The sequence below is a fragment of the Emydura macquarii genome, unplaced genomic scaffold (assembly GCF_026122565.2).
Source record: "Emydura macquarii macquarii isolate MOO-44397 ecotype Brisbane River unplaced genomic scaffold, CSIRO-AGI_Emac_v2 contig_71, whole genome shotgun sequence".
Taxonomy (NCBI): Eukaryota; Metazoa; Chordata; order Testudines; family Chelidae; genus Emydura; species Emydura macquarii.
This window is the reverse complement of record NW_027130208.1, coordinates 8388591-8403109: the sequence shown is the minus strand read 5'-3', so window position 1 is coordinate 8403109 and position 14519 is coordinate 8388591. Positions and strand designations below refer to the sequence as shown.

At 38.6% G+C, this 14519-nt stretch overlaps 1 protein-coding gene across 1 annotated transcript in view; it reads right to left on the bottom strand.

Moving 5' to 3' along the window:
• Nucleotides 1-349: 349 nt before the first annotated feature.
• The window catches only part of LOC137147956 (uncharacterized), a 38122-nt gene continuing 23952 nt past the window's right edge, over nucleotides 350-14519 (bottom strand). Inside the window, exons 10-11 of the mRNA XM_067540374.1 lie at nucleotides 8366-8483; nucleotides 350-545 (exon numbers count right to left, since the gene is read on the bottom strand). Of these exons, the coding sequence (XP_067396475.1) occupies nucleotides 350-545; nucleotides 8366-8483 (314 nt within the window). The remainder of the gene's footprint in view (nucleotides 546-8365; nucleotides 8484-14519) is intronic.

Here is a 14519-nt window from a genome sequence, read left to right as displayed (position 1 = left end):
GATGAGTAGTAGATAGGTCTTCAAACAAGGTATTAAACAAGGAAGCAATAATTTTATTCTTGATGGTCATTTATGTTGTAAGAGCTAAAATCGGCATTGATTTAACTCCATTATCTGTTTTCTGAAGTGTTTTATGCACAAACTTTTTAAAAAGATGTATTTTTATTTTATTTTACTTTTTACACACATGTTTTCACCCAGTCCTGTGAGGAACTCAGAATTCTCTGGAAGCATCTGAAGACCCTTATCTTGCAGACTATTGAGAACGAGGATTCTTTCCTGTCTGCTTACCACTCTTATGCTCATGCATTAGAAAGCACTACAAAGAAGAAAGGTGCTCAGTTCTTTTCTACCACAAGCTTTGACCACCCTCTATGACCAAATTGTGGCCTGTTATGTAATCTGACGCTTCGGATGCCAGGTACACTACGGCCGCCTGCAGGTCTGTCACTTGAGCCAGCTTCCCAGCAGGAATATCTCTTAACCAGCGCTGTACTAGAGGTTTCAGATCCTCCGAATGGATAAGTGGCGTGTCTACAATTCCCCTATAAATACCACACACACCGTTACATTTTTCATCTGTAGCACTTACAACAGTAAAACAAGTACTGGTGGGAATACAAAATGCCAGTTAGAAACGAAAACCATGAAATGACACAAGTGAAGATCCCAACATTAGACATCGTGTAGCTTTGCTAAGGCGTTCCAAACCCAACTTCAATCATGGTTGTCCCCTACCGTTGCTAAATCGACTCAGCGGTTTACTCTTAAAGAGCACTCATGGATTGTACCGTTGGCTAACATAGGTGCCCCATTATCTCAGGTTACTTATCATAACACCCGATTTACATTTTCCAACAGAAAACAAACATGTCGTGGAAACAAAATGAGCACAACCAGTCTGTCTCTGCATGTTGAAAATGTGTTCCATTTACCAATTTCTTTTTCATCGGCGCACAGCCTAATGTTACACGACATGTTTGCATACAGTTCGGAAACTGAAAACAGCCCAAAGTTTCCATATGCCAAAAATGCGGAAAACAAAATCCAGCAGCACCTTCCACAGTACTACATTCCTTGTAAAATGAAAAGAGGACAGGAAGAGGAAAAAACAAAATATGCCAAGGATAAACCCCCATTAAATAAATAACATGACCAGTTACAAAACATGGACCAATCTTGATTGTTTCACATTAATGAGCCAACTCCAAAACATATTAAAACTCTGCTAAGTTCATTTCCCTCAAATAGACTAAAAATGAGTGGAAAATAGAAAGCACAATACAGCACTAATATTTGGCTGGTTTTTATGACTAACTAGGACTGATTTGTCATGCTCCTCCTTAACAGCATATTTGTATTTTGTGAAATGTATAATTTTTTCAGTCCCTGAACAAATATATTTACATAACTGTGTCTAACGAGAAATTACATTTAACTTCCCAGAAATGACAATAACTAAAACCTGAACTGCCAATTCCACTTCATTAGTGTGGTAGAAATGCATTCCAAATGTTAATAAAAATTCCAACATGCTGATAAATTAGCGCTTCTAAGGAGCATGTGACACCTTGGTTAACATATTCAACCTCAATTATATTTCTCTTCAGCACCCTGTTATCTGGAACCTTTGCTGGCAATCAGAGGTGCTGTTTTTCAGCGGCCAATTTTCTAGATAATGTAGCTTATCAACACTGTGGGTAAACTTGCCAATGAAATCAGGCTGCACTGAACCACACACACGCTAATTGCATCTCTTTTTTATGCATATTTACAGACTGTCACTTCAAAGAAATCAGTGGCCCATTGAGGCACCCAGTTAGCTGGAAGAATTGCCTCTTGCAAATGAAAATTAGCAAACAAGCTAGTGATAAATATGAAATGAACAAAGTATAAAAGTACTGTTTTGTTCTGAAACTTCATCATCATCCCAATTTATACTTCCAAGGAAATAGGTTTTAGAGACACACTGAATTCTGGGTATGTGATTTACCTTTTGTTTTAAATGAAGTCTGAAATCGTCTATTGACTATGCTACTAGGTGGAAGTAATTCAGACTGTTCCTCAAAATTTCCATTTCCGCAAACTGGCCACACTTTAAATATCAGCATTATTTTTGCTTGTAATTGTCAGTAAACCCCATAAGCATTCAGAAATGCTGAGCAAGGGCAAATTGACTGAGCTCTCACAAAGTAATAAAATAGAATAAATTCCAGTATAACTTTGTAGACAGTCTACTTATGTATCCCTAAGCACAGTCTCCCTCCCACCCATTTAGCACTGGTTTTCTGGGCAGAAAAACCACCGTTTTAGTTGCAGAAGTGAAAGCGATGGTCCTAATCCTCCTCTTGCTTACACCAGTTTTACACTGGTGATTATCCACTGAATTCATTGAAGTTACTTCTGATTTACACCAAGCACTATATCTATTGGCAAAGATTTGCAGGACCAGGTTCTAGGTTTCCATGCATCTATAGTATTTTGATATCCTAACTAGCAAAAGCTAGGATTTTTAAATGAGGTTTTTGTTTTACCTATAATATATAACACTCCAATATATTAATTAAAAATGATATAGATTAAGAAAAATAATATATATTCCTCAACCGATTTCAAAGAAATAACGTGGAAACTAAATATAATCAGCACAAGCTATAAATAATTGAACTATTGCCTTTAGCTGTCCTTTTACTTTTGTTTTAAGAGTAAAAGGTCTGATTTTAAAGAAAATGTTACAAGCAATTTTTATAAATAGAAAAAGATGTAGCACACAATTTTTTGTATTTAAAGTTGCAAATACACATACTGATGATACTATAAATATTAAGCATGTCATTGATACTACACATCTTCTGGGAAAGGCTTGTGCCAAGTTGGGCAAATTAATGTTGCAGAACCCTTTTAGGCAGATTTTAGTTGGCTTCTAACCAGTTCCAGCAAAGACAAGTGCCAATGCATTAATTCCCTACCTCATCTAGTATGCCGTGCTGAGCCTATCAGTGCTTTCTGTTGCATGTCAATGTTTTATCAAACTACTGGTTCCTTAACATTGGACAGGAACAGCAATATTCCATTGTTGATACACAGGGCAATTTGAGACATTAAAAAACAAAGGACAATTGCCTAAAACATCTCCACTTTGAGAGAGACAGTGAAAACAAAATCAGTTAACTGGAATTGTTGTGTGAGTTCAATCCCCATATGAGGGAGGGAAAAACAAACCCTTCCCTCTCCGTATAACTTGATTTCTTTCAGATGAGTTATTAATTTGAATCAGTTAAGTACACTCCACTTAATCAGAAAATGTTTAATCAGGAGATCCACTTAATTGGGACCTCTCTCGAGGAATTACAGTTAAATCCAAAGATACTTAACAGCAATGACTGCTGCTTAATGGGAATAGTAATGCTGCTTAATTGGGACGCCTTTGGGTGATATAGTGGTGCTTAGCTCTTTCCTGTGCGGCAGTCTCACACTGGTTGTTTGTGTGTGTGTGTGTGTGTGTGTGTGTGTGTACTCCTCTAGCAATGGTTTGTAGATCTTCCATAACTGGGGCACATGCAGCAATTTTGATTTGCTTCACCACCTCCTGTTCTCCTTTCAGTCCAACTCTACATGCTGGGCATCTTATAGCTGTCTCTAGTGTAGCACTGAGAGCTGAGTGTAGCTCATTCCCTCTCTCATTGCACATGGTGCCTCCTTCCTCCCCCAGAGACCTATCTGCGACGGGGTGCCTGCCCCTCACTGGCCAGGAAAGGGTTAATAAGGCCCTTGGAAAGGCTGCATGAGAGGCAGCCAATAGGAAGGAGCTGTGTGACAGCCAATCAGGGCCCAGAAGGTCAGTACATAAGGGAGCTGCAGAGCAAGGACAGTGCTTCCCAGGAGCTTGAAGGGAAAGGTCTGGCAGTGGCTGGCTGCTGTGACTCAGCAGAGGCAAAGGTCCTGAAGCAAGGGCAGAGAAGGTACTGGAGCTGCGGGGAAGTGGCACAGGGAAATCGTCAGAGGAGTAGTGCGGGAGACACAGCGGAAGGCCGCCATGGAAGGCTACCACACACATAGAGTCCCTGGGCCAGGACCCAGAGTAGTGGGTGGGCCGAGGTCCCCTCTGCACCCCCAATCACCATAGGACTGGTGGCAGGACTGCAGTGGCCACAGTGGGAGGAGACTAGAACTGGGACAGCAGAATCCCCCGGAAGGGAGAGAGCACTGATTGGACTGAGTGCGAGACACTGTGGAGAGATAATGCTTGTATGGGGTCCCGGCTCAAGAGATTGCATTACCTTGGAATCTCCACAACCCCATTAGTTGCAAAGCAAGGAGCTGACACATTCTGCAGAGCTTCGTAGTCAAGGAAGCCAAATAGCTGTGCATGGAGTTGCATGTGGAACCTGTGTGCTTTGTAAACTCAGGCCAGTTAGAGTCTATTGATGGAGCTGACAAGGTCTTCAGGGGAAAGACAACAGAGGGTGTTATCTGAGCAGCCCAGTGAAAGCACTGATTAGCACACTGATTAACACAGGCTTACACCTATATCAAGCTCTGCAGGCCTACTGGAGTCCCTTGTCTAGTGTGTTGCTATGCAAATCATTAGCTCTGCAGGATGGGGGCTTCAAATCGAACTTCAGGGGACACATGTGACACCCAGATGACTCCGAATTTTGGTTCACTAGGGATCAGATAACCAAGGTTTGACCATAGCTGCTGTTCAAGGAACTTAGAATTCAAGCACCAGTGCAAACTGCCCAAACCAAAGAGCTTCAGACTGCTGCTCTTTCTCCATTTAAAATCAAACCAGAATGGAAGTTTGCAGCACGGGGGTAATATTAATGCAGTGCAAAGTTTGCAAAATCAAGCACTCAAAAGACAGGACACCCCAAAAAGGAAAAGGGTCTCTTGCAATGCCTTCTACAGCTCTTTGCATTAAAATAAATAAGCATATAATTCATTTAACTTTACATAATGAACAAATCAGCTGCAAAATAAATCAAACAATGCAAAATATTGTATTCTCACGGAAACTGAACAATTCAGCAGCTGTTGGCCATTGTATGTCGAGTGTGCTGCTCTTGAAGAAGATGGGTTAGTTCATTGCAGGCTTTTTTTTTTTTTTTCCCTCTTCTTCTCAGTTTGTACTGTCTGGGCCAGAGCTACTGGTGACCATAAGAATTTTGCCACTGATTTCAATGGTATCAGGATAAAGCCTTATGTTAATAATACCACTTGATAAAATCTAATAGAGTGATAAGATTCTGGCATGCAACATAAGGGGCTGATCGGCTCTTTACACTGCATATTGAACATTACTGTGGATTAGCACACTGGCACTAGCTATTCGGGATCTGAGCTGGATCCAAAGAAAATTTGCCTCATGAGTCTAGAAGCTAGGAATAAACTTCTCTCTCGCTCTCTCTCTCCAACTCCTCCCACGCCCAATATCCCTCCCAGAAAGAAAGAGGCTGTGAGGCTGTACTGTAACATGAGGCAGGGATTACCTGATCAGCAAGAGAATTAATAAATTCAATACAATTATGCTAAGATCTCTGCCATCCCATTTTATGCATTGCTATGCATAAGTTTTATAGGCTCGTTTAAAAAAAATGAGTTGATGAAAGCTGCCAAGAAAGGAAAGAACAAACAAACCAATGTTTGCATGTCGAAAGAATGTTTGTGGTCAGATGTGAATATGTGGAGATACAAGTACGTTGATATAGCCAGGATTCAGCAAAGTATATAATCATATTCCCCATTCCAGTAAACATCACTTTACATCAGGAAGGAAGGACTCAAATTTGTGCTTAAATGCTTTCCTGAATTGGGACCCAACTGCTTCATTGTAAGCACGAGTAGTCCCACTGAATTGAATAGGAATACTTGCCAGCTTAAAATAAAGCACGTGCTTAAGTGCTTTGCTCAACTGGGGCCTATGTGCACGTTTCTGGAGCCCCACGGGTTCCTTTATTGAAATAGTTACATGCTATAACAAAGACTATCTGCACGTTCACTTCAGTACTAAGGTAAACCTGTGACACTGGGCCAGTTCCTCACTCTTCCACCCAGCGAAGCACTCAGCAGCATCAGTGGGCCTATTGCCCCCGAAAGGAACCGGGCCTGATCTTGTGAGGTCCTGAGGGTGGATAGGCCAGAACCTTATTTTAATGTGCAGTATGAGGCTGAAATGTGTGTTCACATTTACATGACCTCCTGAGGTCCCTTCCAACTCTAATATTCTATGATTCTATGATTCAACAGAGAGGTGAATTTGAATATCCAATCATTGAAATGAACAAAGGTGCATTTGAGTTCACCAGGGAGTGTTTTAAGGACATGCAAGTGCCAGTATGTATGTATTGAGAGCTCCTTACCTTTGTACATTGTTAATAATAACCCAGGAAAATCATGGGCAATATAAACCTGATCCAAACCCTATTGAACTTAATGGAAAAAGTCCTATTGATTTAGTTGGGGTTGGTCCTGCTTTGAGCAGGTGTTGGACTAGAGGCCCTCCTGAGGTCCCTTTCAACCCTCATCTTCTATGATTCTATGAGTGGGCTTTCAGCCAGACCATATGTGATTATCAAATATTCATAACTAGTATGTCTAAACCAGGGTTAATCAGGTATAGCAAAAGCTCTTTTCCTTACTGAGCATGGAGGACCTGTTCTGGCAAGCCTTCAATGAACAAAAGTCCTCCCTTATTACAAAGGGATTCCCACATAGAGAGAGTTCACAGGCATGGGACCAAAGTCTAGGATGAGTAAGAATTATTCAAATTAAACCCAATTTGGTTTAAGGAGTAGAAAAAGAAAAGCCTCTGAATGGAGTTCTCTCTTAAAGCATCAGTGTACCTTTTCACCATTTCTCTGACAAATCACAGCTAACATGAAGTTTTACTATCCTCTCTCCAAAAATGTTATCAGTTAAATATATTTAACAAGCAGGAGAAATTTCAGCCCAACGGGTAATTTGTTGCAGGACGTTTTAAACACCTGAAAACCAGGGGCTTATAACTTAAGTGTCTCTTCAAGCACAATTACGGTGACTGCAACACTAATATTCCAGCTATATTAATAAAGGCTACTGATATATTTCTCAGCCAGAAGGTATATTGAAATGTGACCAGTATTTTCTGATTCTAGTGGGCCCCAGGAGCTCCAACCTGTATATAAAAATTAATTCATTGCAGCTCAAAGCCTCTCTGCTTCCTACCTCTATTGTTAACACTAGCTCTGCCCTGCCAGTTCTTGCTGCAGCTTTGCAAATTTCATTCAGCCCTCCTGGCCCTGGAAGCTTAGAATCAGTAGAGCTAGATACAGTATCACCAGTGTTGAGCCAGTGGTATTGGTGTGGGTAAATCCCAGTTCAGAAATAGGATGTTATTTAAATAATCTGTGGATTGAGTTGAGCTAAGCCTGGAATAACAATTATTATTAGTAGCAATAAATAATAATAATTAATAATAAACAGAGCCAGCATATAGAAGTAGAGACCAGACCAATAATCAAAATAAAGATATTTGCAATTGAGCTCTGTGATGGTTTTCTCCACTTTATGGATTAAAATATTTAACTTGTTTTTCTTAATTTCATGTACATCATATTTTCATTATTACCGGTAGTTTAACTTCTGGGTTAAAATCTTGCTCTGCTTACTGATTGACTTCAGTGGTCTATGGAATTTGATTGCTTCCAATTAATACCGTCCACTTTAGTTTCTGCTCAGCACAAATTTGTACTGAAAATTGTTTAATAACAAGAGAGAGACATGCTATTAAAAAAACCCCAACCAAACAACATAACCCAAAAAAAACCCCATACATATTTAAGCTTTCAAAAATTAGGTAAAATGTAACTTGTAATGAATATTTTTGACAAAATTACAGGTACGTATTCTGTAATTGCCAGAACTGAACGGTGTCTCAATTACAGCACTACAATGTGGCTTTTAGAGTGCCTATATATTTGCCTGAAGTAAAAGAAAAAAGAAAGAAAAAAAAAAGAAAGCATTGTCTATTAAGTGTCAAAAGCCTTTTCTTTAACCGCAGAAGGCTTGGACAGAACTAAGAAAATATTTCATCTGGAAGAAAAATGCTAAAAACTACCCTTCATGTTATTGGAAAACCTATTATCAAATGTTAAAACCTTTTCTCAAATCCCTGAACATACACCGCCATGGAGAACACTTTGGTTACAATGATTAAATCTTTGTTAGCAGAAGACAAAAAAAAAAAAAAAACCGGGGGGGGGATACAATCCACCTGCTGATTAGCAACTTTGTTTTCCCAGATTTTCTTAATTTGGGCAGTGAACACTTCCTATAACATTTAATTCTTTCTGTACTTTATAAAGTGAAACTACATTTTACTTACGGGGAAATGCAATTGACTCTTACTCCCCTGTCAATCCATTCGGTTCCCAACGTCTGTGTTAATTTTACGACCCCAGCTTTTGAAGCGTTATATGCTAACTGCTTCTGCGGGTGAGGAACTAGAATAATTCAGAAATACAAAACATTGATTCTTTACATATTAACATGCACAGGGAAACTAAGATCACAACGAGGACATATGAACTAGCTGCCCTTTCCCCCTGATGTTTGGCAGGTAACATGAAGGAATCACAATAGAGCAAAACTCTAAATCTATATTTTTCCTAATATAATATTTTTCATCTAATATTTTTGCATTAACAGCTGGAGGGTTGAAGAGAAAATGAAGAAACAGCAGCAATAAAACAGACTGCAGATTTCACAACTACAAAAAATAGATATTACAAGTATGTACTCAAAATATTTGGCTGTATCCCATAAATATAAACATATGCACAAACACACGTATACTTTTTATAATACATACATACAAGTAACTGCCTGGAACAAATTATTCTGCTTATTTCATAACCTCTTTATATTATCTAATCAGGTGTTTGTGTGGATGTGAACACGTGTCCCCAAAAATCAGATCTCCTACCACTTTCGAAATCTGAAGCTTTTGAAAATGTTTCACAGATGTCACATGTCAGTCATAAAGGAAAATGATCGGCTTGTTAATTACAATGTTCAAGCTTGCTTCTGTGGTGTGTTCTGTTAGTTCTACCCCTTCGCTGAGTTCTCATACTTACAGTGTTCCAAGGAAAGCTACTTAAGGGCAGATCCTCAGCTGGTGTAAATTGCCATAATGCAACCAAAATCAGTAGAAGTCACTTTGGCTATCTCAGTTTACACCTGCTAAGGATCTACTCCATAAGTATTTTTAGTTATCTGGCTGCCATTATGACCTATTTAAACAAAGTTGTTTAAAAGCAGTGAAATCTAAACATGTGCAGTTTAATATTAAAGATTACTGAGCTGTAATTCATTTTCACTGAGGGGAAAGAAGCAGCACTAAACAGCATTAATGAGGTAACAAAACATATATTAACACACAGTGTATGGTATTAATGTATTTTAAAAGGCAGGTGCATTACAAATTTTTGTAAGGTGTATCAGCATATTAAAATTGCTTTAGTTTCATGTGACTACTGGCAAGCACCATATAATACAGGTAGGAAAATTAAAAATAAACTGGGGTTTGAAAATGAGCATTAAAATAACTTAGCAAGCAATTCTATGTCACTATTATAAGTATTCACCCCAGAGTTCTGAAGGAACTCAAATACTAAATTGCAGAATGACTAACTGCGGCATGTAATCTATCGTTTAAATCAGCCTCTGTACCAGCTGACTGGAGGATAGTTAATGTGATGCCAATTTTTGAAAATTTTACCAAATTTTATCATTCGAAAGATAACTCTTTTAAAAAGAGCTTTTTTTAAAAAAAAATAAAAGGCTGCAGAGGCAATTCTGGCAATTACAGACCAGTATATCTAACTTCTGAACCAAGCAAATTGATTGAAACCATAATAAAGAACAGAATTATCAGACTATAGATGAACATAATATGTTGGGGGAACAGTCAACGTGGCTTTTGTAAAAGGAAATTGAGTCTCACCAGTCTATTAGAATTATTTGAGGATGTCAACTAGCATACAGACAAGGGTGATCTGGTGGATATAGTGTACTTGGACTTTAAGAAAGCTTTAGACAAGGTCTCTCATAAGCAAACTAAACAGTCATTAACAGATCCTTTCATAGCTAAAAGATAGGAAATAAACTAAAGAGTAGGAATAAATGGTCAATTTTCACAGTCGAGAGAGCTAATTAGTGGGGTTTTCCAAAGACTTGTACCAGGACCAGTACTGTTCAACATATTCATAAATAATCTGGAGAAAGAGGTAAAACAGTGAAGTGGCAAAGTTTGCAGACAATGCAAAATTACTCAAGATAGTTAAGTCCAAAGCTGACTGTGCAGTGTTACAAAGGAATCTCACAAAACGGGGGGACGAGGCAAGAAAATGGCAGACAAAAATCAATGTTGATAAATACAAAGTAATGCACATTAGAAAACATAATCCCAACTCTACATACAAAATTATGGGGTCTAAATTAGCTATTACCACTCACGAAAGAGATGTGGGAGTCATTGTGGATAGTTTCTCAAAACATTCGATCAATGTGCAGCAACAGTCAAAAAAGCTAACAATGTTAGAAACCTTTAGGAAAAGGGATAGATAATGAAATAGAAAATATCCTAACGCCACTATAAAAATCCATGGTACGCGCAAACCTTGAATACTGCAGGCAGGTCTGGTCACCCCATCTCAAAAAAGATATATTAAAATTGAAAAAGGTACAGAGAAGGGCAACAAAAATGACTGAGAGTACAGAACAGCTTCCATATGAAGGAGAGATTAAAAAGACTGGGACTTTTCAGCTTGGAAAAGAGATGACTAAGAGTGAATATGATAGAGGTCTATAAAATCATAAATGGTGTGGAGAAAGTAAATAAGGAAGTGTTATTTACCCCTCCACAGAACTCAAGAGCCAAGGAACACCCGATGAAATTAATAGGCAGCAGGTTTTAAACAAACAAAAGGAAGTACTTCTTCACACAGTCAACCTCTGGAATTTGTTGCCAGGAGATGTTGTGAAGGACAAAAGTATATCTGGGTTCAGAAAAGAATTAGATAGATTCATAGAGAATAGGCCCAACAATGGCTGTTAGCCAAGATAATCAGGGATGCAACCCCATGCTCTTGGTGTCTCTGGCTGACAGAAGCTGGGACTTTGATGAGAGGGGATGGGTCACCCTGCTCTGTTCATTCCTTTGAAGTATCTGGCCCTAGACATTGTCAGAAGACAGGATACTGGGCTGGATGGACCATTGGTCTGACCCAGTATGGCTGTTCTTATGTTTTTACTTCTCCTATACTCATGAACTTTCATTTATCCCCTAGACCCACTGTTTGTAAGTGTTGCCTTTTAAAGTGTAGAAAAAGGCAGGTAAATAAAGAACAATATTGCTGGATTATATGAAAACAATGAAATGGCATAGGCCTCAATTCAAACACTTAAGCACATGTTTAACTTTCTGCATGTGAGTAGGCCCACTGACTTCAGCGTGACTTCTCGTGCACTTAGATTTGAGAACATGTAGAAGTGTGTGTAGGATTGGGTGGGGAGACGTAGCTAATAGTTCCTCCTCTTTATCTAGCTGATAAAAATTTGAAAGATCCCCCACTTCCCAGATAATGCATTTTGCAGTTTGAAATCCAAATTCATTCCATATATTTTTTTTTTTTCTAAAATAAAATAATTAGGATTTGATTAGAAGAAATATTTCTCCCTTCTCTCTCTTTTATTTTATTTTTTATTTTTTGGTTGTCTATCACATCACAGATGCAGCACTCCATGTGGGCTGTTGAAACAGAGTGGAATATAATTCCTTGATTAATTGATGCACATCAGCTCCAAATTATGTACAACTTTGGGACTTAACCTCATCACCTCACAAAAGCAGTTATTGCTAAACGTTCCCAGTTTGTCTGTTTGTAACAAATCACTTGAGTTTCCTAAGAGGACAAAGGCTTTTGCATCTTCCCCAGTCAAGGTATCGTGGTTTTCAGTGTGTACAAATTAAAACGGAGATTTGCTGTAAAATGTTGGAAGCTGATTTTGGAATGGAAGCTCATTAGATGTTTTCTAGAGTTCCTTCCTCTAATGCTTCTCATTTCCCAGAAATGGTTAAGGAAGGAAATTTAGAAGATGAAATATATACCTCGTGACACACTCGGCCCCTCTTAATTGAAAGCACTCAAAAGGAAGCCAAAGGGTGTTACAAAGTGGATGGCTTTCACAGTGGCTACTGTTTTTGCGATAAAGTACAAAGCACCAAATCCTGTTCTCCTTACTTATGCTGTCCTCTTCAGTCGAAACTCTCATGTGCACATGGACAGAATTGAGAACACACTCACCTCCCCCCCCCCCAAAAAAAAACAACAACAACCTTCTATCAAAAATTGACCAGAGCTTCCTTATAAATGTAAAGGTTTATCTGCAACACAGTGGAAAACATTTTAGAAAAGGACTCTTCTCTTAGGGCGTTGTAGGGGTGGGATTGGGAGAAGAGGGCTAATTTCCTGTCTGTTTCACATATTCCCTGCTGTTTTGCACACATGGGGGTGGGGGAAATGTAGGTAAAAATTATACCAACATCAGCTGCATTACATTTTTAATAACCAATATCATTCTATTGCTTATTGTTCGATGAATGAGGGTTTCCACTCTGCCCTTGGTACACGCATGTAATATTAGTGGGGAGTTCATAGACCTCTGATCACTAAAGATACTCTCTGCAAAAATTAGGGATCTCAGCTACACCTGAATAAATCCGGAGTAACTCCAATAACAACTGCTCTCCATTACACTGGAATATATCTGGAATTTCTCCAGTGAAGCTACTGGAGTTACTCAAAATGTATACAGGCAAAACTGAATGCAGATTCTCAGCGTGATCACATTCACTTTATTAAACTATTTGAGAGTAATAAATTGGGAAACCACAATCAAAAATCTATCCAATCAGTTTAACTTCCCTGACATTCTCCTCTACTCATTTTGTTGTACCTACCAGAAAGAACTCAACCTATGAAAAAATTATCCAGTATTTCTAGAAACATTCTATACTATGCCAGTTGGCCAACATACTTAAATAACCAACCAACCAACATATTTATTTAACATTCAGCAGATGGACACGATATGAACATCGTGATTTTCAGTTGTATTTTTATAACTGATTCGATTTTTTTTGTGCCAACTTTCAAGCAGGTTCGTGAAGTAAACACATTCCCCCTTGTCTTGACTGCCCATCTCACCACGTCCACTTGAGTTAATATTTTGTTGACATTTAAGTGCACCTCAGGCCGCCCTTCTCAAGTTATTTTCAGCATTGCTTTAAAACACGCCTATATTTCAGTTAAGATTTCCAATTGTAATTGATACACTTGAGGCCAGATTGTCAACTGCCATAAATGGCCAACCCTCCATTGAGCCAACCAAGCTGTGCTGACTTACACCAACTGAGAATCTGACCCTCAGTTTGCAGCTTCAGTAAGTTAATTGTCATTTAATATTCTCTTTGGAAATGTCACTCATTCATTTAAAACACAGCACTTTTGAACAACAAAAGCAAGAGCGGTAATGGTATTCTGACACTCAGGAGGGGGTAAATCCTTAGCTGGTAGAAACGGCCATAATGCCTTCAGAACCAAAGCTCTAACTACAGATGTAACCTAACATTCTATAATGTCTAATATCTACTATTAAATCAGTCATTATTAATTAATTAATTACTTGATTAATTATTGTATGAATTGTGTGGTAGCATCTCAGAGTCGCCACCATGGATCAGGACCCCATTGTGCCTGGCACTGTATAAAACTCATCCCATTTTAAACTTTAAAGTGACTTTTTCTATTTTTGTGTGTGAGATTTGCGATTCCCCATACTTTGGGACAGGGACCACGATTGTGTTTAACCGCCAGTAAAACAGCTGGCAATGACACTTGAAAAAAAAAAAAAAAAAAGATTAACAACAGCATTATAAATGCATTTTTGAAGAAACATTTCAAGTTACTATGCAATAAACTGAACAGAATGTCGTAGAATGTCAGACTGGGCACAGTAAAAATAAATGTTATTCCCAAGGAAAATAAAAAGCCTGCATATTTATGTAACATTCAGCAGATGGACATGATATTAATATAGGGGTTTTCTGTTGTACTTTTATAGCTACTAGATTTTCTTGCCTAACTTGGTAACCCCAGGCACCATTTGATTTTTGGATTTGGACAATACTGCAACAGATGTCCAGACCAATAAAATAAATTCCTAAAGGGCTATGCTTAATTTGTGTAATTGATCAATTTTTGTTACATGGGCTTCAGTTCACCAGCATGTAACTGCCTCCCAGATTAGCTCAGCAGTTGGGATTTCATTCCATATGTTCCGACAATAGTTTATTGGCTCTTTGACGACACTGCTGATACAGCAGCGTTAGTGGAGACACCTGTTGGCGACGTAATGAAACATAACAACTGGTATTGCAGTTAAGGATAGAGTGAAAAGCTTTTGGATAGACTGTA